General features: G+C 39.6%; 1 protein-coding gene across 1 annotated transcript in view; it reads right to left on the bottom strand.

Moving 5' to 3' along the window:
- sntg2 (syntrophin, gamma 2) overlaps positions 1-26917 on the bottom strand; it is an 89610-nt gene that overhangs the window by 16734 nt on the left and 45959 nt on the right. The window contains exons 9-14 of the mRNA XM_085767335.1: positions 20746-20870; positions 12053-12182; positions 9651-9689; positions 8587-8703; positions 2287-2358; positions 1762-1971 (exon numbers count right to left, since the gene is read on the bottom strand). Of these exons, the coding sequence (XP_085623461.1) occupies positions 1762-1971; positions 2287-2358; positions 8587-8703; positions 9651-9689; positions 12053-12182; positions 20746-20870 (693 nt within the window). The remainder of the gene's footprint in view (positions 1-1761; positions 1972-2286; positions 2359-8586; positions 8704-9650; positions 9690-12052; positions 12183-20745; positions 20871-26917) is intronic.

Here is a 26917-nt window from a genome sequence, read left to right as displayed (position 1 = left end):
AACACAAATGGAACAGGAAGAAAGTAGAAAAATAAGGTCTGGACTCATTCCCAGTCTGTGAAATTTCCAGTGAATGTTCAGATCGAGGCCTCTTGACAGACATGAGACTGCGGCTACAGAGAATTGCTTAACAATGCGCTTTCCTCATGAGCTGGTCGCCTTTACACTTGAGACATATTTGCTTAAGAGGCAATTTAATGGCTCATTGAAATGAGGACTAATTCTTTAGGATACTAACACTAAATGCATTTGAAGTTAACAATAACATTTATGGAAAATAGAGCGGTACCCAAATTCCAATTTCAAATTCAATTAATTTTCTCATAAAATAATTTTAAAATAAGAGTCCAGAACCCACACTGTGTCAACAGGAAACACTCTTCATCAAGTGCAATCGCTTCTCACTGCTGAAGCATTAAATGAGTGCAGGGCAGTGATTAAAAAACAAATTCATCAAATTTAATATCAAAGTCTTTTATGTGACTATACTGTAATGTGCAGCAGAGCCACAGACTAAATTGAAACTGAATCATCTGTGTTTCAGGGGCAGCCCTGCTGACATAGGAGCAGATTTATTGTGGTAATCAACAGGTGATCAAAACACTGGTCATAATTTACTGTTCAACATTTCAACTCAGTCAAATGCTGCTTCAGTGCTTGAAAATGTAGTGGACATGGTATTCCTTGTTTTTTTATTCTTTCCAGAAATATCTCAGCTACGGTGGCCATGAGAGCTCAACTATGCACATGCAAAAACACAATGCACTACAAATTTAGAAAATGTCTTCAGCAATTTGACACACATGCTAGTCCTATGGACAGAGTTACCATGCAGGCGTTGTCCTCGCCACGGTGGTGTGGGTGTCCAATATGTGGTGCTTCTGCACCACTCCCATCACTTTTTAGTGGTGCATCCTTCCTTTGTATTGTAGGACTGAATATGTAGTTTGCTTATTTGCATGTGTTGACAAATTGATGGAAATGGTTTCCAAATTGGCAGGACATTCTTTAGCATCTGTTTTCTTAATTTGCATTACATGAAGTTCATAACCAAAGTACAAAATCAGATTTTTACAAAAATATAACTTTTTATATTGTCAAATTGTTTCTGCATAATCCGTAATCCGGCCATATTGACTAAAACTGAAAAGAAAAGTCAATATAAGCAGCTAATATTTGACTATAAGGTCTCATTTTGATATTCTGTTCAAAATGAATCCAAATAAAGGTGTTTTGATCATTTTAACACAAAATATTTCCTCTTGTCTTGAGGATATGGTGTATTTTGTATGTTCTTTATGAATATGATGTTTTTTCTATTTTGTTAAGTTAATATTTACTGTACGTTCCCAGCATATCGACTGCCTCATTTTATCTAAATGGAGCTGACACAACAACAGAAACAGTTACAGTGAAACTACCTGCAAATTGTATATCGTTCCTGCATAAATGGCTTAATATGCTGTGTGTTTAGACTTAACTACACTTTACGTTTTGCAGAATCCACATTGTTGCTGACATCTGCGACTGTCGATGCTACTTATCTGCTCTCTGGCTTCTGAAAAAACCAAACTAAAAGCACACAAAGCACTGTGGTCTTAATTTCAACATCAAATGCTTCATGCTGCCCTTTGAGGTTGGGGGAAAAAGGTGTTGTGTGAGAGGCTTTGAGAACTCCTTTAATCCAAGAAGCATTCAGAAAATTTCAGGTTCTTTAGTAACAGAGTGAAGAAAAAAAAAGTCATTTGAGGAAATACTCACACGTATTCGCTGCACTTCCAAGAAGACAGCTCTTTGGAAGGACTTCTCCCAGATAGCGAGGTCCGTGGCCAGCTCTACCCTGAAGGTGTGGCTCTGACCGTGGCCGACCAGAATGCTGAAGCACAGAGACTCATTGTCCTGCTGTTCAGGTGAATGCTCCAGCCCTAAGTAGAGCCTTGCCTGGAGCCAGCAGTCCTCTGTCATCCACAGCTGTAATAGAAAAACCTTCATTATTACATGTTGAGGAAAAGGTTTTGGCTGTCTCTTCACTTGTTTAATGCCTAATCCAGTGGGTGAAAGCAAAGTAGTTTAATTCTCGGTTTAAATGAAAACCTTTGTATCTTGGTTTGGCAATCACAAATATCACCTCAGGTCATGGCAGCTTTGCTCAGTTGGCTGGCCCTGAAAAACTGTACTGTCTACTGAGAAAGAATAAAAAACAGCCATCTATACTGAGATGAGAACTGCAGTGATCAAACTTTGAACAGCCCTGATGCACATCACAGCACCCTGCTCTTAACATACCTTGTGAACCTTGAAAAGAACCTCATAGAGGTTATACGTTGTTTCAGCTTGTCCCCAGTCAGCGGCACTGATCTGAGAAATAAACATCAAAGAGAGCGAGATGAAGAGGCAGCATTTCAAGACGAAAAGCAAGTTAAAGTACGGCAGGTAGCTTAGTTGTGCGAATGCTTGGATGACTGCCACTGTCAGGGAACAAAATGGATTTATCCTATTGCACCCTGCACAGGTACAAAATAAGCACAGACACTAAGGTGTAACAAGTACTGAAATACACAGATCCACAGGATGAATGCAACTGTAGTAAGTCTACATTAAGGATGTGCACAGGAGGATCAAGGAAAAGAAAATGCTCATCTGAAGATTCCCTATCACATATTTAGTGCATATATTACTTCATGGAGCCAACTTCCAGGTTTTGTTCCAGAAGTAAGGAAAAATAATTCAAACTCACATTCACCTTTTCCAGAGTCCATCTTTGCACATTAATCACCTTAATACTCAAGTTTCCATTCCTTTTTCAAATTGTATTTACAATTTTCAGATCATTACCGATGTATCAAATCATAAAAAACTATGCAATACAACTGTTTATGTAGATTCTGCTAGAAGCATGCCTTCAAGGAACATTGCTAAGAGCCTCAGGCCCCTGCCAGCAGAAGAGTGGGAGCCTTTTTTAACGTGTGATGTCACAGTAGCAAAAACACATGCAGAAATAACAAGATTAACAACCTGTAATTAACCTGTAATAGCATCAAGGTCCTGGCATTGTGCATGTAAACTTTTTGTTGTGAGCCAAGATCAGAAAGGTTCTTATACAAGTGCAGTAACAGATACTGATACTCAATGAAAAAAATGAAAAAAGAGGTGACTTTGTCGGTCTTGAGCCTGTGTCTACAGTATATAGAGATGCTGAGAACAAAGCCCGATAACCGCTGCATTTATAATGACTTTATTTATGAGCAGAAGTCACTGTTTAAATATGCATATGAACAGTAAGTATAGTAATGTTTGTACAGTAAATATCTGAATATCATACATTTTTATTTGGGTGATTGGGTGGATTTGACCATGCAGTTCATCATTAAAGCAGAAGTAAGCGATCCGGTCATTTTGGCTAATGCTGCGTTCCAGGCAGGCTTTTGAAACCGTAAATTACAGCTTCAAGTCACAACTTACGACTTTGTAGCGTTCCAGGCAACCCACTCGTGTTTTTCCGACCTGTTTTACCTGTGAAAGTCACTATAACGGCCACTCGTAACTTCCGACCCGTGAACTCGTACCAGATCGAACTGGTACGACTTCACAGGTCGGAAATACACGAGTAACGGGCTGCCCTGAACGCACCATAACAGTCCTCGTCCCTACGTCACCACATTCATGCGCATGCCTTGGCTGCACACACAGCCCTTCATGCTGTTCTCTCTCCTCATTGGATAAAAATTGTAGGATACGAGAAAAGTTTTCTCCTCGGCTCAGAGAAGAGCAGAGTGACTGACAGACCCATGTTTCAGACCAAACACTCTATGTAAGTGATTGCTGTCGGAAGATATAACTATTTAAGACTTATATTAACATAAACATATCGCTTACTTCTGCTTTAAGTAAGTTTTCATTTCATTTCATTTATTGGATCTCCCTTAGCACCAGCACATTAGCATGGCTATTCTTCCTGGAGTCCAAACATTCAGTCAAAGTTGACTATTCTTCCAGTTAAGGTTTGTATTGTTCTTACCTTAACCTATTTTTTCCAACACTCCACAAATATTATAAAAAGCAACAACAACAATGGGTTACCTCTAACTGCATGTGATGCCGAAGTAGCAGTATCAATTAACCCAAGTCAAATCATTTCCACTAAACAAACAACCAGTGCACTAGGTGACACAGTACAATGGGACCATGGACCATTAAATGTATATTAATCTAAAGCTCAAAGTAGTCCCCCAGTGAACACAATATTTACTTCTGTTTAACCGTACGCTAAAAACTGCAGTGCCCATATGTTGAAGGCAAAAACTGCCTTTTTAAAAAAGTAAAAATAGATGTTCATGATCTGTCGCTTGGGGAGTTAAAAAAAAAGTTTGAAAGACCGACTAATGCTTTGGATCTTCTTAGAAGATTTGTTGAGAATAAGAAAAATATATATGATATCCCCAGCGTTATCCTTTGTGGAACTTTTATTGTAACTCTTTTAAAAAAGGTCTTGAGCAGGGGGGCAAATCTGGGTCAGGAAACTCATGGCTCTTCCACACCGCCGGCAGATGCATGTCCCCTCCCTGTGCCATTACTCTGGTGTAAATGAGTCAGATTTGTGCTTCAAATGTCCTGAGGTTTAATGAACGGCTGTGCTGCGTTTGACATGCCACTGAGTAGACAATGAGCATGTTTTTCAATAGATTTTGTTTTCTGGGGTGTGTTTCACTAAAGCACATGCATTAATGCTAATCTGAAGCAATCCAGAACATACTATATTCAACCCCTCCACCTCAGGGTTGTTGGATACAGCAATACTTCAACAAAAGCCAGAGGGAAAGGTCTGGCATTTCACAACCCACCAGCTGCATCCAGCAATGTCAGTGACTCCCCTAGACACTCATTATGTTAAAAGCAATCAGTGAAAATCATAGATGAGGACATCTCTCACCAGCACTTCGTCAACACTATTGATTGGGTCGAATTGATTAAGTTAAACAATGATTTTCATTTCTAAAACTGTTCCGCATTCAGGTAAAATTTTACTGCGAGTCGCACCTGCTCACAGGCTACATTTATTTTCTTGTTGAAGCAACACAAAAGGCTTTTCTCTTTTCACCTCAACTTCAGACAGACCTTCGACTCAGCATTAGAAAAACACTTGCATTCTTTGCCTGTGGCGTGTTCCATATAAAAGAAACACCAGTGACATTTCCTGCAGCATTAAGACAACTTTTGGACCATATGTGATTCATTACGGGGCATTAATGGGGGTCCTGGCAGAGGGTCTGGTGATGGTTTAGACTAGAGTGGTGAACATTTCTAACACAAGACTTTGGAAACTTTTGTGCAGAACATTGGCAACTGAGTTCCCCAGAGAAAATACAGACATCACCCACAATGCTGTTGAAAAATCTCCCACGGTGACAGTTCTCTATTTACTGTGGAGATACCCTGAGCAGAACGAAAGACAGCCCAAACCCACGCAGACCCTGTTTGATGGTATCAACAGGCCCAGTTTGAGAGTCTCAGATGAAATAAGGCCAGACTCTTATCCCTAACAGCTGGGTGACCATCTCTAATCTTACACACAGCATAGACACAGACAGGGAATTGCCAATATATGCCGTTCAGGCAGCTGTGTAATGCGGTATAGAAAGGGGGTCTTCTAGTGGGTGGAGACTGGTGCAGACCGGAGGACGAGACAGAACCAGAGATGAAATGCACTGGCACGTAATCCACGGTGACCTACATTATGCACAGATACGCAACATGAATGGGGTATCCGCATTATTCAGGCACTTCATTTCCACCAAATAAAACGAACGTGTCAGTGGCATGAATCTGGCAGAATCCTCCAGAGGGAACTGGTGTCACAATGTTCATGAAGAAAGGCAGCCAATCTTAAAGGCAATAGTTTTCTCATCTATTTCTCATACTGAGAGTGAAATCAAAAGATTGATACCACTCTTGTGTCTGTACAGTAAATATGAATCTACAGGCAGCAGTGCAAATGTGTGAGTATAAAAATGGAAAGTTTGGGGGTTTTATGGGAAGGGTCAAGCACTGGGCTGTTTCCTTGTGTCCTCCTGTGTGACTTCCTGTCACTATTCTGGCATTTCTCAATCTTTACGCAAAGCAAAGCTAGAGATCTGCAGACAGCTGCACCACATTTACCACACATGCAGCCAGGTATCAATCTTCTCTGATGTGTATATTGTTGAATTTTGTCTACATTAAAGGTGTAGCAGCAGTAAAAGCACTGAGTTTAGAGGCGCTTACTGAAAGGTTCTCAAAATGTTACAGTTAATGCAAGCTCACAAAGTGTGCCAGAAAACACTTGGGCGTATAAAAAAAAAAAAAATTCAAAAAGGGCACAAACTCAGGCTGAAATTTGTCCTCACTGTGCAGCTTAGAACATGATTGAAAACCTGTCACAGCCGCTTACATTTAGAAGAGAAAAACACAAACAGCAGCGTCTTCTTGGGAATCTTCTCAACAGAGAAGGTGAGCCACAATGGCTTGTCAAATAGCGTTAACAGGTGATAAAAGCTCTCCAGCAGCACAGGCGACAGGCCAGGAGAGACTGAGCGACTCAGAAATGTGCACGCACTCCACCCTGGCACTGCAAATCACAGAGTCCAGAAGAGCGACTGCGATTAACCTGCTGAAACTCTTGCCAAATGAAGTAAGAAGATGAAAGAGGCACATTTTGGGCAACAGCGGTTTTTATACTAATGGGAGAACAAAGCTCATGTCATATCGCAAACAAGCAGAGCACAAAAGGGTACATCCTGTTTGGGGCTCCTGGCAGCCAGGGCGGAGACGCGTTTAGTCACAAGTTGACAGAGGAGACAGAGTTTTCTCCACAGTGAATAGATACATTTAACAAACTTGAAGGTAATTTGTATGTGTTGAAAGACTAAAATATCATCATGTTTTAATTGCATTCATCTGTTACCCAGACTGAACTCAATGGATTGAAGTATCCTCGTCTCAATCTCATCTACAAAGCAGTTTGTGTTGTTTTCAGACAGACTGCCTACTAAGATTAGAACACGTCACTATTAAAGGGATAGTTCACCCAAAATTCAAATTTCATTCATTATCTACTCACCCTCATGCCAACTAAGAGCTGTGAGAATTTTCAGAGTCCTCCGCGCCTTCTCTGAGTTACAGGGGGGGTCCGCGCAGCAGTATTTGTCCATATAATGGTTGTGAATGGATACCAACTTTCTTCGTCCAAAAAGACACAGCAAAAAACATCCAAATACCTCCATACTGCTCGTCTGTAATGTCCCTCTTGTATTGAAGCCCCGACATGAGAAATTGTTCCGAAAAAAATTAAATAAGTCTATTTTTCAAGCTTGTTTGTAGCGGAAGCTCCCAGTGTCTCGGTTCACTGCTCTTCCTGTGTCAACCGGCGGAACAGTTTCTCATGTCGGGGCTTCAATACAAGAGGGACATTACAGACGAGCAGTATGGAGGTATTTGGATGTTTTTTGGTGTGTCTTTTTGGACGAAGAAAGTTGGTATCCATTGACAACCATTATATGGACTAATACTGCTGCGTTACTGCATAACTCTGAAAATTCTCACAGCCCTTAGTCGACATGAGGGTGAGTAGATAATGAGTGAAATTCGAATTTTGGGTGAACTATCCCTTTAAGGGGAAACATTTTTACCAAGTGTTTAAGAATTAGCATAGCACACTGGCCCTTGGGGGAATAGTCTTGGTCTGACCAGAGCCAGGTTGGATGGAGCAAAGAATCTATCCTCTAAGGGCCATAAGAGGAGACAAGGTCATTCATGATCTGACAAACCCACACTTATTTGGACAGTAAGCTGATTGAGAGGACTCAATACAGATGACAGCATGCATTGTACAGAGATGCAGCGCTGACCCTCACCCTACAGGTGCTGCAGCAGTACCTTTAAGCCTGTTTGAAGGTAGAAATTAGTGTAATGTGTGTTGCTTAGCAACAATTATTGCTCCCAAGGATGCTCAGGGTATATTCAAATCCCAAAGTCAGATGTTGCTCCACCCCTGGAGCAATTTGGTGCTCAGCATCTTGCCCAAAGAAACTTCAACACTCAGAGTGAGGCTGTGATCAGTGAATGACCTCGTACACCACTCAGGAGCTATAGCTATATAGCTACATGCTATAAATAAATATTTTTTTAATATATTGTAACAAACAACAAATATATACTCATCAGCAGTTACTGCATGCCTCTTCGGCCGTTTTCAATTATAACTGAGGCATACAGTATTTTGCAGATGCTGCCAACTTGTTTCAAAAACAGAAAACAGCAGAGAGCACAGTTGGGGGGGGCAATCGCAGGTCAGTGAGCGGCAGAAGAAAATCATAACAATACTTATATTCAGCATCAAAAGGAAAATAAAACTCAAAAGAATTTCTTCTTTCAGCCAAATGAAGGAAACTAATGAATTATTTGTACCTGAGTGCACTTCATATGGACCAGTGTGATATGATTCAGGTTTTGGACACAACCATTTAAAATGAGATTAAAATTACACCACACTGTTTCTTTGGAAGTGAGAAGAGAACAACACAGGAAGAAAGACAAAACAGGCCTAATTACCGGGGGACTTCTGAAGATATAAAAATATGGTCCTCTCAGTGCCAGGAACTTGAACGCTGAGGTTCGACCGGCAGCACTGCCCTCGGAGCTTTCACATGCCCAGCCCATGTGAACAATCTGCAAAACAACAATTTCACCATTTGATTAAGAAAAATATAAACAATCAAATCTGTAAACTGCTCGATAGGACCTATAGCCCTGAAAAGCAAAATCTGAACTGTCAAAGCAGATGAATTAAACAAGAACCACAGTGATGCAGCGTTCAAATGTAAAAAGACTCCTCTCTGTAGAGTAGCACTGCAGCCTGCTGCTGCACTGCAATGATTTACCTTTGCTACACCAAGTTGACTTGGGATGTCTCTGTACTCTCCTTTAAACAGCATCTATCTGCCTGTACAACTGCACTGCTTCACCTGTTTTACTAAAACTCCCCTTCTTTACATCCTGAAAATACTCACTCATTTATCATTCTGCTCTTTTTCCTTTACGTGATGAACTATTTGACACAATTACACCCGTGGATGCTTCACTGATGAAGATGTGTTTATTGGCTTGAATAATTGTATTTATTTGGCACATTGCCTCATAGATTCAGAGCTGTTATGAGAGCTGCGCTTGTATGCAGAGAGCACATATTTCTTGTAGTGAGAGGCTGCCTGAACAGCGATCTCCACTAACTAGACATCTGGGGAAACCATCAATGCGTAAGACTGTGATATTCTACCAGCGAGTGTCTACTGAAGACCTCAGCATCCTTCAATTAGGAAAAACGCACAAACTGTTGTAGTTCCAAACATCTATCCAAACCACATTCTCACAAACTTAGGGCTGTAATACTGCATATTTAACAACCACATCACCTCTTTAATTTAAGTGTAGCCTAAAGAAGCAGACTCACAAGGTCTTAATTTTCCTCTCCCACTGTTGTATCGTGTTTTTTGCACCTTACATCAGTTAAAGGTGCATTTATAGCCTACTGTATAACTGTCAGCAGTGCTGTGACGTGTCATCAGTTTCAAAAAGTGGTGTTGACTTACGTTTTAAGGGCATTAACGTCAACATACCTGATCATCTGATGAACAGTATTTGTTGACGATCTTTATCTAAAGGAGAAATGAACACAAAATACCAATCAGTGTCACATGTAGCCTACAGCATATTGTAAAAATAACCACATCTTAACTTGATTAAATACAAATGGGAATGAAATCATGATATCATCGATAGGTACAAAACAACAATGGGTGTCTCCAACACCTTGGCTTATGAATTGTGTTTTAGCAGAGACGTTCTATAAGGACTTTGGTTTTAGGCAACATGTTCAAGTTTCTTTCTTTTTCTTTCCTACAGTTTCCATTTGTTGTTTTCTCTGCTAGTGCTCATGGCTTCGTGCCAGGAGCTGCTGGTGGTGATTGTTGCCTGACAAGAGCTTCAGCCTTTGCTGTGCTTATAAAACAAGAGATTATAATCCACCCACTGCACAGTGCTACTTCTTCAAGGCAAATTGAAGGCTACAGAAAGTGAGGGGCTGCAGCTAGCTGGTTAGCATGCTACCTTTAGTAGAGGAAAAGATGTGAAAGAGATTAGAGTTAACACTGGTGTTGTTTTCCACTTCTGGAGACAGCTCTTAGTGAGTGAAGGACTTAAATATGATACTGAACTTGCAACATTTCTTAAAGGGACAACGAGGAGTTTTGGAAAGCAAAGTGTTTTCATACTACATTTACCATGAGCCTCCGCGCGCACGGTGAAATTCTTGGACCGTCTTGCCAAGAATGTTTTCATTCATCAACAATGAAAGTCGGAGGTTCGAAGACGATCAGATACTGTTGTAGTTCCGACCATAAACGGCGATTCGGCGGCGTTATTCTCATGACCGGCTGGGGAGCATCCGCAAAACCAAAAGTAAGGAAACGCATGGTCGGCTCGCCCAGCATTTCCACCACTAATAATAACAAAATAACGATAGTCGAAATTGAAGCCATTAACAAGTGTGGGTAGCGGAGATTCATCCACATTGATGTGAGACTTTTTTATAACCAAATAGAAACTCCTCGTTGTCCCTTTAAAGTCAAGCAGCTAGCGAAGCTAATTTTCACAATTAACATTTCAACTCAGACCAAGGGTGTTAATGACGCTAACTAGTAATCAGCAGTGTTGAGAATGTCATAAATTTCTTAACTTGGTCCCAAGATAAATATAAACTTAAATTCTCAATAAAAAATTTACTTTGTCAAATGTGTACTTTGTAGGTGATTTAACCATTTTAGCTCCATGAAAAGTACACAGAAAGAACATTCTCAAATGCTTTCTCAAATTGCACTTTTCTTTTGAAAGAAACATTATCACTCAACCAGAAAAATGCTACAAACCAGTGCCAAACATTTCCATGTTGAATGCATCCCTGGTGTGACAGCCTATCACAGTCAGCATGGTAGTTGCTCTTGTTTGTCTCAGTTACAAACAGAAGGTAGCCTACACTGTCACCTGAAATCCCTATATTATCAGACACTAACAAGCTGCCCAACTCTTTCTGTTTTAGCACCCCTAAAAGAACATCAAACAAACAACATCAAATAATCCTCTGCTGAGGCAGATGACATATCCACATGAAAAACACATGAGGGACCCCAAGGGTGTCAGGATCTATTTAAAGGTTTTAGGTCATTAAAACAAAAGTTCCGCTCTCTCCAAAGCAGACACACAATTACATCCTGATTGGCCATTTAGCAATCACACCCCATGTCCGTAATTAGGTGATGCAGGCATGAATTAATCACGCTTCTTAAAAAAAAAAAAAAAAAAAAAAAAACAGCTGTGCAATCGACAAGCACGGGCGTACAGTACGTCTGCATCCTTAACCAAAAATGCATCGCATCATCAGTGTGATAATCAAAGTGAAATAGGAGGAAATGAGAGAGAGACAAGTGCACATGCCGAATTACCACTTAGTAGTCATTAATTAGGTATGAGAGAGCCTCTTTTTGAGGGAGAGGTGCCACTATGACTCAATGAGTGGTTGTCAGGAAGGCTCTACTAAAGCCATGCTACTCTGTAGAGAAGAAACACATACAGAGTAAACATACTCATTACATGTAACAATGTTTTCTTTAGAAAGATGTTTTATACTCTTTGATAAAAAAAAAATCATAAAATGAAATTCCATAAAAAATAAATCCTTTGCACATTTATTTAGTGCAATTACCTCATAAATTTCATCAGATGATATGATGTTGACCAGATTCTCCAACTGATTTTTATTTTTTTTTAATGAGATGAATATCTACTGCACTGGTTGATGTTATGCCAAGATATATGCTCAAATGTCATTCGTTCACTCAAGTCTTTGCATACTTAACACGATCACAAACACCCAACAAACACTGTTTTTCTTTTCACCTTCAGTTTCAATAAAGACTTGCAGGAAGATCCAACCAAAGCGAGAAATGTCCAGAGATAGACTTACGTTCTCCTGTATCAAGTCATTGATATTTGCAGATATTGCTTGGAGCCAGTCTGTGCTTTCTGCTGCAGTGCAAAATTGAAGAATATTGGCGCTGACTCCATCCAAGGCAAAGACTTCAAAACAGTTGGACCTGGAGGAACGTAGAGGTCAGATATTAGATGTACTGCAGATGACTGAAGGAGAAGTCGGAGCAGTCCGTTACTTCTGCCATACTTCAGCTGTAGACACAGTGGAGCTTCTTTCATCAGCCTTATGGGCTAGTTGACACCTAATTACAGAAATATCTCCACAAAGGATGCTATGGAGATGCACTTCATGATCCCTTACATATCCTTGGCAATGCCAGACATATTCGTGACAATATTTCTTTATTCATATATTTTCATTCATTTCATTTTATTTTTTCAGAATTAAATCAAATCAGTAAGATCAAAAAAAAAGAAAAAAGAAAAAGAAAAAGCAGAGCCAAGCTAATAGCTCTAATTAAATTGAGACATGGACAGAAGTCCTGAGTGTTGCATACAGTAGTGTGGAATGAATAGGTAGCCTACAGTATGCCATAGTTGGAGTAAAATAGTTTGATATTTTGCAGAATATGTTAAAGGGACAACGAGGAGTTTTGGAAAAGCGAAGCGTTTTCACACTACATTTATGAGCCTCCACGCGCACCGTAAAATTCTTTGACCGGCGCAAGACGGACTCATGTTTTCATTCATCAATAATTAAAGTCAGAGGTTCAAAGAGGTTCACATACCGTCGGAGTTCTGACCATAAACGGCAATTCGGCGGCGTTATTTTCATGACTCGCCACGAAGGAAACGCTGGTCGGCTCAACCAGCATTTCCGCCACCACTAATAATAACAAAATAATGATAGAGACAGAACGTTATATTTATTGAAAATGGGCCCATTAACAAGTGTGGGTAGCGGAGATTCATCCACATTAACGTGAGACTTTTTTATAACCGAATAGAAACTCCTCGTTGTCCCTTTAAGAGAGTTCAAACAAGCCACTCAAGCTTGCAGCATGACAAGCAACCTGTTATAGCTTGTGTTCAACATGCCTCAGAGTATGAAAATAACAATGCTATAGCTGCTTCCCACCTCTCTATACGCTAGCCATACCTTTATACTTATGGCATCATGGAGACTATGCTACTGCAAAAATAAAGCCCATACAGTAGGTTGTTTGTGTAGCAGATTGACATATTAGGCTACATGTTGTCAGGCAACCTCTAGCAGCTGATGTAATTACAACAGGAGTGAAGGTAAAAGTGTTATGGTGAAAAGAAGTATGCCAATTTTCATCAATTCTCTTCTTGTGAAATCAGTTTATTGTAACCATGACAACAACAAGATTGCCTATTGTTGAGGAAGCACTTATTTTAACCCAAATCACAGCCCTACACCTAACCTAGTAATTTTGGTAGATTGCACTTGGTAGCCTACATTCCATATTTTCATTCATCCAGTTCACCTGTGACAGTGAGGATGCTATTTCAGGTATCATCAGAATAAATAAAAACACCTATATGGTTGCTGATGGTTGGAGAACATGTTGCAATCTTCTCATCTCACTTTTCTCAAGAGAGTAAACAAATTACAAATTTCTGAATGAAACTCTTTCCAGTGGATTTCAGGAGGGGTCCCTACCAAATAATGCAATAATAGCATATCAATTCGAAACACTTTGATATTACTATAGGAGGTTATACTGACAAATATCTAAAAGAAAAAAATGTATTGGGGGAAAAAAAACATACACACACACACAGCCAACCCTGAACTGGCTATGAACCACACATCAGACCAAGATTAATACATGAACAAAACATTTACAGGAAGACATGAGGATTTTGTTTTATTAACAGCACAAAGTTATTTTTTGGTTATCATCATCCCCGTTCGGAGAGGCCTGAGTGCACTGTTTACTAAGACTATTACATCTGTCTAAGTGGTCATCAAAGAGAGCTCACACCCATCAGCAAAATGTGATACTTTCTGACATTTAATTCCACAACGCTGACACGTTTATACTAAGAGACTGTTATCACAAAACATGGGAGCATTTTAATTTGATGGTTAGTTCCCAAATTTCTAAAAGCCTGAACAAAAACACTGCATGAGAAGCAGGGGGGAGGCGTTGTGGAAATATTTAAGGTGAAGCTTGACAAACACAGAGAAACAACAGAAAGGTGTTGAATGCACAGTATGAGGAGGGAAAACTTCTAAGATAGCTCCTAAGCCAAACAGTTCTCAAACACACAGCAGTTCCTCGAGGTTAGATGTTACAAAGTCAGCATTCCTAACAAATCCTCTGGTGAGCATGACTTCTGCAATAAGCTTGTTAAAATCTTATGTTCCGCTGCCTGTGTACTGACCCAGTGACTCTCCAGTGGTGATTTTCACTGGACTTAAATGTTTTTTTTTCTGTTTTCTTTCCTTTTTTTCTGATTTACCAAGGGTACGAATTATTTCTGTGTTGGTGTGCCTGACTTAAATTAGCTTCATTTTATGATTTGTACAAATGCTTTGTCTTGCAAGCCTGCTAATGTCAAAATATCTCTGCCACTGCAGAGGAAAAAGTGAGCAACTGATGACGCAGAGTCTACACAGTATTTCAGTTAGATGCCTTTCAATTTATGCAGAACCTTTGAGACTGTGCAGTAATCGGGGGGGAATGCAAGAAGGGATGAAAGTGCAATGAATGAAGAGCTCCAAACCAAGAGATTAATCAAAGGAACGGACAGCTGGCGGATCAATGTCAGGAGAACACAACCCTGTCAGGAGGAGCTGCTAAAGCTCGTCCACCTCCACTGAGCAGGACAGAAATCCTTACAGAGAGATCGGATCTAGGGAGCACGAGTCTTTCATACATCTGCTCCATTCCCAACGGCACAAATTATTGTGCCTTGCCTGCTGACTAGGCAGCAATAAATCCACTGAGACAAAGCAGAGACCTAGCACCCAGTCAACACACACGATGATACATGAAGAATATATGGTGGTGGTGTTGGGTATATGGAGGTGGGGGGGGGGGGTTGTCTTTGAGAAAACTCCAGCTGGTAGTTGTGGCCAGAGTGGCAACAAGGAGAAAATGTCACCCAATTAGTGAGTGAAATAGGCTGGGTTTGAGGCGTTTCGTTTTCAGCATAATTAATGAGAGAAACATGTTTGCTTTTGATTTTCTACCAAGACATGCATAGATGTAAGTTTCACTTTGAATCCATCTTCCTGATCAAACCAGTAACAGGCTGCTGAAATAAAATCACAGCATTAGATCATCAAGAGTAATATCATCCTTGTAATTAGAGTTATGGTGCTTAAGATGTCACAAAATCAAACTGCATTTCTGATAGTATATGTACAGTATAATCAGTTTTTTTTTTTCCTGAAATAGATATTGACTATACACTATTTCTCTATATAGTGATTTTCCTTAGCAGCGGGAGAGCCTGCTACTCCTTTTGTGAAATTTACAGGTAAACAAGGCATGTGGATAATCCAGTGTCATTACCAGAGACTGACAGTTGCACCGTTCATTCTACTTCCATTATATGAGAGCTATATTTTAAGTCTATGAGAAATGGTGCCACAACATCTTGCTGTTTACTGCATGCAAATCCACTTCAAAATAACCTAAATTATCACTTTAAGTAATTTAAATCTAACTGATGGCTAAGGCTGTATGCAAATGAGAGCTGGCTTGTTGTTTTGCAAAGTTCTTTCCTTTTCAACTATATCTGTTTTGACAGCTCAAACACAAGGCTATGAACACCTCATTGAGTGGCTGCTAACACCTTAGTATTGCCAATAAAATATGTACAGGAAACAAGTCAGCTCTGTCAGCTCTACGTGTTGGTTTTGTTGTGTTAGTTTTAACATGAGAACACAAGAAGTCCCCAATGATCCTCATGGAGTGGATTTAAATTGGGTAATTGAGGGTACACCTTTGAGAGAATATTTCTGTGACCCCCAATGTATATAGTTAGCAAGGATCACTAGACCACTGTACAACAACAACATGGGTCAACAACACCTTCCAATCAACACTAAAGGAACCTCCTGCTGCTGGAATGAGGAGTGAAAGTACTGTGCAACCACAACACGCTCAAAATAGAATGAATTATTAGTGTACTATATGTGGATTGATACAGTACTGTAAGGCACCTGGGAGTTACTTTGGACTCAGGTATGTGTGTTGATCAGCAGACTGACTCTGTGGTCAAGGTGAGCTTTTTTCAGCTACTTCTTTTAACTGAGGTTAAAGCAGAATTAATATAAGTCTTAAATAGTTATATCTTCCGATGGCAATCACTTAAAGGGGCGGTCCTCTCTGTGTGTACAGCCAAGGGATGTGCGTGAATGTGGTGACGTAGGGACGTAGGGAGCCCTTCCTCGCGGTTAAAGCAGAAGTAAGCGATCCGGTGGTTTTGGCTAACTTCCTGTCAGCAGATGGAGTTAGCAGTCCCCACCCTCGTCCCTACGTCACCACATTCACACGCATCCCTTGGCTGCACGCACAGATAGGACCGCCCCTTTATGCCGTTCTCTCTCCTCATTGGATAAAGGTTGTAGGATACAAGGAAAGTTTTCTCCTCGGCTTACAGCAGAGCAGAGTGACTGACAGACCCGTGTTTCAGACCAAACACTCTATGTAAGTGATTGTTGTCGGAAGATAGAACTATTTAAGACTGATATTAACACAAATATTCCGCTTACTTCTGCTTTAATTCAGGATCATTTAAAAAAAATTCTAATGTTTGTTTTTAAAGCTATCCACAGTCTTGCTCCAGTGTATCTGTCTGATTGCTTAAAGCTTTGACGGCACTGTAGAGCTCTCCGGTCCTCATCAGCCCCTGTTGGAGGTTCATTTCTCAAATTTTAAACAGTGGGTGGATCGTGCCTTTTTAGTAATGGACCCTAAATTGTGGAACTCATTACCCCCTGAATTACATTTTATTAATGGCCTGGCACTCTTCAAGTCGGATCTTAAAACTCACTTATTTAGAAAGGCTTTTAATATGCAGTATTTGTCATTTGTCATGTATTTCATAATTTGTGTTCTCTTTCTCTTTGTATCTGTTATGTAAAGCACTTTGTTCATCATTCTGGATGTTGTAAGGTGCTAAATAAATAAATGTCATTATTATATCCAGGTAAATGATAATTTAACCCTTAACCCAGCAAAATGTATAACACACACAAAGCTGCTCTGGGTTATCCAAACTTTGTGCTGTCTAATGCTGAACATATGTTTGGCATCACAATTCAAAGATCCTCTCTATACATGTTTCAAGCCAAATACTAGAATTGGAATAATTATTTGAGTCTGGTACTGTAAGGATGTTTTTTTTTTTTTTCAAATTAATGTTCCCAAATCACACATGCTTGAAGGTTTCACATTTCGATGTGTGTGCACAGAGAAATGTTCAATATTTAAGATTCAAGCAGGAGTGTGAACCTAACTGTGAATTTCCCTCAAGGTTTCTCATGAACAAATTTGAGAGAACCATTAGCACATCTAAGTGGGTATGCCATTATGATTTCACTTCCTGATGAATAATCAAAAATACGAATAACTGACACCAGATGAAAATTTCCACCATTACTAAGATTGGACATTTGCTTGGAGTATTCTCCTGTGTTGTGACGGCAGGTTAAATTTCAGCAGCCTTGGGAAAAAGGCTTCATATTTGCAAATCAAATGTTGCCGAACTGCAGCTGCTTTGCTGTAACTGTAACTACCACTGTGGATTCATCATCCAAATTAGCAGGGCATAGTTACACTATACAACTATGTTATCTTTGGCAGCTGCCCAAGGCTTAATATTCAATTATACCTGATAAAAATGTCCAGTAAACAAGTTAAATAAACTTTTTAGAGAGTGTAAAGAGGAAATTTCCATTATTTATTTATCATTAATGTTGCTCCATTTTCATTTTTTTTAAATTATGCAACCAGACACACCTTAGAGGGAAGCTTTTGTGCCAACTACAGCGTGTGTACAAGAAATGATAACACTAAAAGACTTCAGGAGGATGATTTCCAATTTAAAATAAGACATGACAAAAGATGAAATTTCATTAAGGTTCCTTTTCTGCAAAAGAACTGCAACTACAAGGCATTTAAAGCACATTGTACCAGTCTTTCACTATTTTATGCAGCTGAAAATGCTGAATCAAAACTACCTTGTTTTAGTTATATTGACATTAGACTATATAATAAGATTAAGATGGTTAATGGTGTGGTGATGGAATACCTGAATGTGATTCAGATGTGTAGTGTGTGTGTGTATAATACTCTGTGCCTTAAAAAAAAAGCAGCCTGATGTGCTTAATTTGTTATGGCAGGACAATTCACACCAGATTTATGAATCGAAAAGTGTTAATATTTTGATCTTTTGTGTCAACACATCAGAGCTTACCGAAATAACCAAAGCTAATATAAGGCAGGTGGAAAGTTTTATCCGGACATCATGATTTTTCAAAACATGTTTATTAGTTGGTATGTAAAGCCCTTTAAGACAAATTGTTTACTGTTGTAATAATGGGCTATACAAATAAAATTGTATAGCCCATTGGCAAGGCAATTCTATTTTATTTTATTTATACAGTATGTATGTATATAAAAGCTTCTGTTCTTGAGGTTTTAAGTCAGATTGACCCTGAGTTGCAGTTCTGCTTTTAGAGACTTAGCAGAAAGAAATACAGAAAATTACTACTTATCTAACCCAACAAACATGAATCTGACTTTATTCCTTTGAGATCAAGTTGCATATTCTGAGCTGTTTACCCCTGTTACCATCCTCATTGATCTGCTCTGTATTTGTGCATTCTGATAAACCCATGTCAGCCATGTTTTGCAGAGTAAACTCTGATATTGATGTGCTCTCTGCCTGCAGGGCTCCTTATTGACTGAACCCTGCTATTCATAATACAGCACTGGGTTATTATGTTTAGTGTGACTAAGCTCCAAATCTCCTCAATATATTCCTTCAATATTTCACTCTCACTTAGCAGTCATTAAACTGGCGATTGGACTAAACATCTGGCAGAATTTGTATTGCAGGATTGTTACTTCATCCAAATAAAGCCAGTCAGTAAAGAGCAGTCCTTCACTGAGGTTCACTGATGAGTGTGGACAGGTAAGGAGTAGCCTACTGTAGCTGTTTTATTGTGAGCTGGTCCATTGATACATTGTGTATTTACTTGCATCATCTAAAACATATACTATATTTTCTAGAGTAAGATTATATCAGGTTGGGATCATACAACATGGTCTTATTTGGACTTTTAACCCCCATTGTTTACTCTTCAAAATATAGTATATTTTGAAGATACAAAATATACTATAATTTCACAGCCTCAAATACTGTATACCCTTTGAGGCTGTGAAATTGGGTTCTTCTTAATTATTTTAATCTGGTCAGTGTTTCCTTCCTTTCTGTGTTAATGAGTGAATGACTCAGAGTGGATAACCAGCCTTTCTATTTAGGACTAAAGAGAATACAAGCACATTTAATTGCACCTCCCGCTGTGAGTCATGAATCCATCAGACATTAACAGTAAAATTACCTGTGTGGTTCTACTAGGTCCTTTTAAAATACATGTGGTATGAATGCTGGCCGGTCTTCTGATTTTAAATGCAGCTTTAAGTGACATACAATTTACCATCTATTAAATATTATCATTATCTTGCAATACTGACATAGAGACTCAGGCATTACCTAACTGCTGTAACAGACCACCATCTTTAAACTCTTTGGATTAATCATCCAAATAATTAGAGCATCTTCACATGACTTTATCTCTGGCAGCTGCCCAGGGCTTAAAATTCAATACCCAGTGATGTGTCCAATAAACAAGTAAGACAAACATTTGTAATTAATTGTAGAGAGCAGTTTTCCATGAATTATTAATCATAATGTACCTGCATTTTCTGAATTATGCGAGATGTGGCCTAAAGAATAAGAAACTTCTGCTTTTATAGCATGACTGCAAGAGACGACAAGCAGAACAGACTTAATGTGGACAATTTCCAATTTGAATTAAAGGTAATTAGAAAAAATGAAGTTACGTTAAGGTTCTATATATTTCAAATCAAAGCTATTATCATGAAGGTGCATTAGGCCCAGATGAAAACAAGTCTCCCCTCAGATTTAAAATTGTGTAATCAGGGTCAATATGAGGCTGACAAAAATAAAACTGACTTGAAACTATAACCATCACTATTATTCATGAACCAATTAAATGTTTGAAACAGATGTTTAATGGTGTGGGGATGGCCTGGATGTGATTCTGTGTGTGTGAGAGAGCATGTTGTGGGGCAGTTATCACTGCCAAATGTAAAACTATTCACCTGTAAGGTTACTCTGGCCTACAATTAAGACAAAGAAAAGACTGTTTGAAAAAGATAAATAACTGTGAAACCACTGTACATAAGAAAATCTGCACAAAAAGGACAAGGCGTAATAATCAAATGCTTTTAAACTTCGACCAGTGCTCTCACAGTCACACCTCCTGAGCCAAAGCCTCACAGCTGCGGTGACCTTTTAAGCCGTTTATGCCTGTGCATAGATATTGGCATTAACAACCTCCTGCCTTAATGAAAAGTGCTTGCTAAGCCAACAACTGTGCTAAGCGAACTGTGCACCTTAGAGGTGAATTATATCATGCTGGATTACCCTTACCTTAATTTATCTGTGCCAGCTTTGTATCTGGAGACTCTGGCCATCAACAAGGGCAGGGAGACGGCATCCAGCCAGCGCTTCTCATACTTTGGTTCATTAGCTGAGGGCGAAGGGGGTGATGGAGCCTGCGTGGAATACATGAACAATGCAATGAGCTTCTCCAAGTTCTCTTGATCCTGGAGGATGTGGCCTGGATGCAACAGTTAGACCATTTACATGCACAAAGGATTCCTTTATTAACCTGGGTTAATCATCTGCACAGTGGATTAAGATCAAATTTAATGTCTTCTGACACTGAGGACTCCTATACCATTATTGCCTAATTCAAGTGCTGACCTGCTACTGCAGTACACACCCATTGTCTGGTCACTGCAGGTCAGGGGCAGACAGGGGCAAAAAAGTGGCCCGGGAATGTAGTACCTGACTGGCCCACTCAGGGGCCGGGGCAATGGATGATGTCAATGTTGGCTAATGCCACTGAGTGCTGTCTGGCCCTAGTCCATACTCAATAATGACATTTTTACAGCCAAACTAGCCTAAATGCGTTGTGCTGAAAGTTAGCAAGCTAGACAAATAATGTCTCTCTCTCTAGTTTCTACCCCGCACACTCTGAGGAGGGTGAATTTTTTTTAAAACTCTACCGTTTTACTATTTTTAGGTTTAAAATTCTGGCCAATTAGGGCACGGAAACGTTGAGTGACAGGTCCGGAGACCGCTGCTTTGAGGCCAGTGGGCGGGCTCTCGGCCGGCTAACCGCCGCACCTCTCCAAATATGGAAAGTAAAATCCAACATGGCACAGTTCAAACCCCCGTAGTAGCGGCACAAAACAGACTCCCCCAAACCAATGGGTGACCTCACGGGTGCTACGTCCATTCTTTTTACAGTCTATGGTTGCGATAGACTTTTTTCCCTTTCGTTTGCTCATACCCCGGCCCACCGGTGTCCCAGTACCACAGCCCGCCCTTGCTGCAGGTCCGTCTAGAACTGGTTTCCAAATATATCATGAGCAGCTGCGCTCACTTTTTTACAATGTGTTTAATAATCAACATAAAATCTAATCAAGTATTTTACAATCTTATTTTACTCTGCACTCAAACTTTAGGGTCAAAGTTCATGTTCACCATCACAGTATGGGTCAGTGTCATTGTAGCAGATTGCTAAACTACATGCTTTCAGTGTAGTGATTATAGTTACTTCTCATAGGAGCTGATGAAAATATGAAAATATTAAATCAAATAGAAAATCCTAAAATTGAAATATTTTAATTATTAAATTTACCCTTTTGCATCATGATTGCAATCAGTGTGTTCAAGGACAAAACTGAGTTCTGAGTCCTGACTTCATAAATTCTATTTTTTCTAAACCTAGATGATATAAAAAACTGTTCCAATCAACAATTACTTTATAACACAAACTTTAAACAACTTTGGTTCTGCAGTCACAAACATATTTGAGATGCTAACCCACCACTATCAGCAAATACCACGCACACAAAAACAGCAGACGGTACGATTTACCCATGTGCCCTGGATGCATCACATGTAAGAAATCAGTACATTAAACATTATCTACTGTAGCAGAGCAGAGCACTCCATCCATCTAGGTTTTTCTGCTTAAGGGACCTGAAGCAACCCGACCACCATGACCCAACTTTGGAAGCAGCGCTGCAATGTTTAGCATTTTGACTGAAGGCTTCTGGGGCTTATAATTGTGATAACAAACTGTGCCAATATGAGGGGCCATCAAGGGTCTCGTTTCCCCTTGAGGGACCCAAACATTTGCCTGGATTGCCTCCCCTGGCAGCATGCCTCTGTTCAGAATATCTTAAGAAATAAATGTAAATGAACCTATTTTGTGACCAGAATATTTGAATATAAAATGTCCAAGGTTGCTGAAGTAGAGAAAAAAAACTTGCATAATAATTAAATCATAATAAACACAAAACACATCCCATAAGATCTAGTTGCACAACCTTTGACAGCCTATAGACTGTTCCGTGTGGCCATCTAGAAGCCTCTTGCACCTGTCTGCAGGTTTCTACCACTCTTGCCAACACTGTGCATTCAAGCTCTTTCAAGTTTGGGGTCATTTTGCAACGGTAGATTTCAGCTCTCTTCATAGGTTTTTCAAAGGGATTTAGGTCAAGACTCATTGCTGTGCAGTTTAAAATACTCCATCTTTTCCCTTTCAACTGTTCTTTTGTGCTGCTGGGATGTGAGCTTTGGGTCGTCATCCTGCTGAAGGACTCAAGACCTTCACCTGCTGTGTTTTCCGAAACCGGATAACACATTTCTCTGTAAAATGCCTTTGTGATCCTCTGATTTCATCATTCCCTAAATACATTCACTGACTCCTGCACCACAGCCAGCAAAGCAGCCACACAGCATGATAGCCCAACCGCCACCATGTTTCACTGTCAGGCAGGGTGTTTTTTTTTTCTCCTTCAGGGCTTCATTTGGGGCTTCTGAAACTGATTCCCATCACACGGAATCTCTACAACCATCAGGTTCTCAGTCACCTCTTCTCCCCTGATTACTCAGTTTGGCCGGGCAGCTATGGGAGCAGTCCTGCGGCCAAATACATAAATAATGCATACACACAAAAAATACCAGTTAATGTGCAGGACATGGTGTAAATATGGTTCTTAACAGAGAACATGCACAACTCATCCATTTGTTAGACCTGACATACTCCAGGTTTTCCAGGGCAATCCACGACTTACAGTGAAAATATTAAATATGCAGAGACACATCATTCAACATAAAACAAACTCTGCAGAGCTTACATTCATTATTTTCTTTATAAGTTTTGCTGTTTGCTGCATTAGCAATTTTACAATTCATAAATGGAAATAATTGTTTGTGGGCTCTATGTTGCCTTCAGCATAATCCAATACAATATCCTTATGAGAGTCATTTTGTAAACTCTTTCTGTACTGTTTTTATATTTACTAATTCCAATTTGCCACTTCATGATTGGGTATTGAGTGATTAATGAGGCCATTTTTTTAAAAGCATTAACATGCAAGATAACAAATAGAGAAAAAAAGAAGGGGTCTGAGCCCTTTCTGAAAACAGTGCATCTCCACTGCATACAGATAAGTCCACTTGTAAACAAAGCTACATTTCAACTTTTCAAAAAGGATAAAAACAGGCCGACAGAAGATGCCTCTTGACATTCATTAATGACAGAATGAATCTGGCTCTGATAGCATCTCAGCTGCAAATGTTGTTGCGTTATGAAGTCAAATTTGTGGAAAAATACACTGTTCACATTGATGGATTATATTCATGTTGGCAGCAGTGAGTCTCTGTGAGCTCTTCTTAATGGATTTTTGCAGGGAAACTGCAGTATAAGCTTCTGACTGAGGCAAATACAGAGGTGCATTTAAGCTTTTCTTTGGCAGTAATGAGCACTAGGAAAAGCTCAAATTGCAGCTTAAAGATGCCTGGTTTATAGCAATAATAAAGGTGTTAATGTGTCACGGACACTGGGTTATGGGCGCTTTCTGCTGGTTGCAATACATTTTGGATGAAGTGAGACTTTAAAATGCACTTCACAGCAATTCATCATCAGTATAATGATCTTTTTTCCCCTTTTATATAACTGTAGAATCTGCTTAGAATAGAAATGGGTTACAAACACGTAATAGCTAGTCTCTATATGTGCCCATAAATACTATCCCCCATACTTTCAGAGGAGTTATCTGTTTATATATTATAACTTGTCTTTTCCCATGATCAAGGTATATTATATGGTAATGTCAGGGTAGCTGCCCATCAGCTGAAGCTCAGTAGCAGCTGAACAACACAACGGGACAATGACCCTAAACATCAAAGTAAATCTACACCAGAATGACTTCAAACAAAGAAAATCCACCTGTAGGAGTGTCCCAGTCGGAACCCAGACCTTAATCTAGTAGAGATGCTGTGCAATGACCTGTAAAGAGCTGCTCACACCAGACGTCTTAAGAATATGGCTGAGATGAAGCAGCTCTGCAGGAGGAATGGGCCAAAATTCATCCTGAACAATGTGCAGGTCCCATCGACTGCAACCAAAAGAGCAAGTCTGAGGTTACAGCTGCCAGCTCGCTTATTTTTTCCATCAGCACTATGAATATTTAATTTTTCATTCAATTTTTCTTTTTTTATTCAATAATGACAAAAAGATTAAGTTGTTTGTTTACTATTAATTATTAAGTATGTTTGTCTATACCTGTAACTTTGATGAAGATTGGATTACATTTTATGAGCAGTCAATGCAGGGCTTCATATTTTTTCTTGTCACTGGACTTTACAAAGAAAAATGTGTTGTCCCGATTGTTAAAAATGTCAATACTGCTTTAATGTTGTTGCAAAAGCAGAATTCTTTGCCATTGAATTTATTCATCTAATGTTTTCTGTGTGTGAGATTCTAGTACAGCTCTTCCTTTGAGGGTATGACAGAATAGTAAAAGCTGGAGAGGGGGATAAAAAAAAAGCAGTCAAAGGAGAGGACTGCAGAAAAAACTGAAAATAACCATAACAACATTGTGTGTTTCACAATATGTATTCTGGATTTTTTGAGTTGGTTGAACTGGCAGGCTAAACTGGAGCAATAAGGCAGTATTACCTAAAGATGTCAATGTCACAATACGACTGTGGTCCAGAAAAATAAAGAGGTTTGTATCTGAGCAGTACCAGAATTGGGGTAAAAATAAATCATCAAAGTATGATTAAGTTAAGCAAATTGAAACCTGGAAGACAAATGTATATGCTTACATTTGATAATCTCCAGAGTCTACTTTGTACATTTGCATAGGGACTTAATTTCACAGAAGGGAAGCTCAAAAGCAACAACTATTCTGCTGTGCGGCTGTATTTCTTTAATCTTGAAACACATAAATTACCAGCATCAGGAGAACATAAATCACATGATGAGGTACATGGTGTAATAAGACTGGGAGATGTACTGTAGAGGAGCCGGCCCATTTAAAGCCTTGTAAATTTTGTGACAGGTGTTATATCATCAAACTACAGTATAGTAATATATTGTTAAGACTCTGGCAGCTGCATTTCAGACCAACTGTTTCAGTAATAGCTAGCCCAGAGGAAAGCTCATTGCAGAAGTCAATTTTGGATATTATAAAAGCATGAACAGAATCAGAATTGGATAAAATTGGGTGTATCTCAGCAATGTCACCTAAATGACAGAAGGTCCTGGTGGCACACTTCATAATGTGGTCAAGTAAAGTAAAAAAGATATTACTATTCCCAGATTCTTGAGGCTCCGACTCTGACGGCTATTCTGAATATGAAAATCAACCACAACTCCTTGGACCGGCTAAGCAGTATTTCAGTCTTGTTGCTCTTGTGAAGACATGACCAAGCATCTTCAATATGTAAAGCAGAACAAAAGAGGTCCAAGCACAGATACTTGTTAGCCTAGAAATCTAGCTGCACCCTAGCGGCAGCAAATCTATTTGCTCCGTAGGTGGGTCTAGAAACGAGCCATAGGAACTTTTTGAGTCTCGAACACCGATTGTGTTCACCAATCACAGCGCTCTATCTGTTTAGAGATTCGTTGGATGGGCTTAACGCGATGACGACATATATTTTAATTGGCTTGTCAGGCTAACGTCATCCTGCTCTTTGCTCTGATTGGTCGTAGCGCTACCCTATTGGTGCAGAGGCAGTTCAGAGACAGCCTTCATCCCGCCCCCTGGATTGAGCCGAGGTCTATCGGTCATTGCCAGACTAGACATTTTAATGATATAGTCTGGCTTGTCAGGCTAGATACTTGTGGAACATTTTGTTAAACCTTAGAACTAGACAACCTGGGAGATACGTTAAGCGATTTGTTAATTCCAGTACGAACAGAACAGTGTCAGCTCCTTCAGACCAGTGAAGTACCATGATGTTCTCAGAGCGTGTCAGGGTCAGCAGTTTGGAGAGTTTAGATGTGAACTCGGGCTGATACTCATCTAGAGGATTGTTACTTAAAGGGATAGTTCAACATTTTGGCAAATTGGCCCATTGCCATAATCCCTATAGTCATAGCAGTAGGTTCGTTACCTTTAATTGTAGGTGTAAGCTATTTTTAGTACAGCGGAGCGCAGCAGCTGGCTGCTCAGAGCTACGCTATGGAGGCTAAGGGAATTTCTTGGTTTCCCTCATTAAACTCATCAAATAC

The sequence above is a fragment of the Trachurus japonicus genome, chromosome 22 (assembly GCF_045865225.1).
Source record: "Trachurus japonicus isolate A0001 chromosome 22, Traja_1.0".
In the NCBI taxonomy this organism is placed as follows: Eukaryota; Metazoa; Chordata; class Actinopteri; order Carangiformes; family Carangidae; genus Trachurus; species Trachurus japonicus.
Note: the sequence above shows the minus strand (reverse complement) of the source record. Positions and strands in the feature narration are given on the sequence as shown.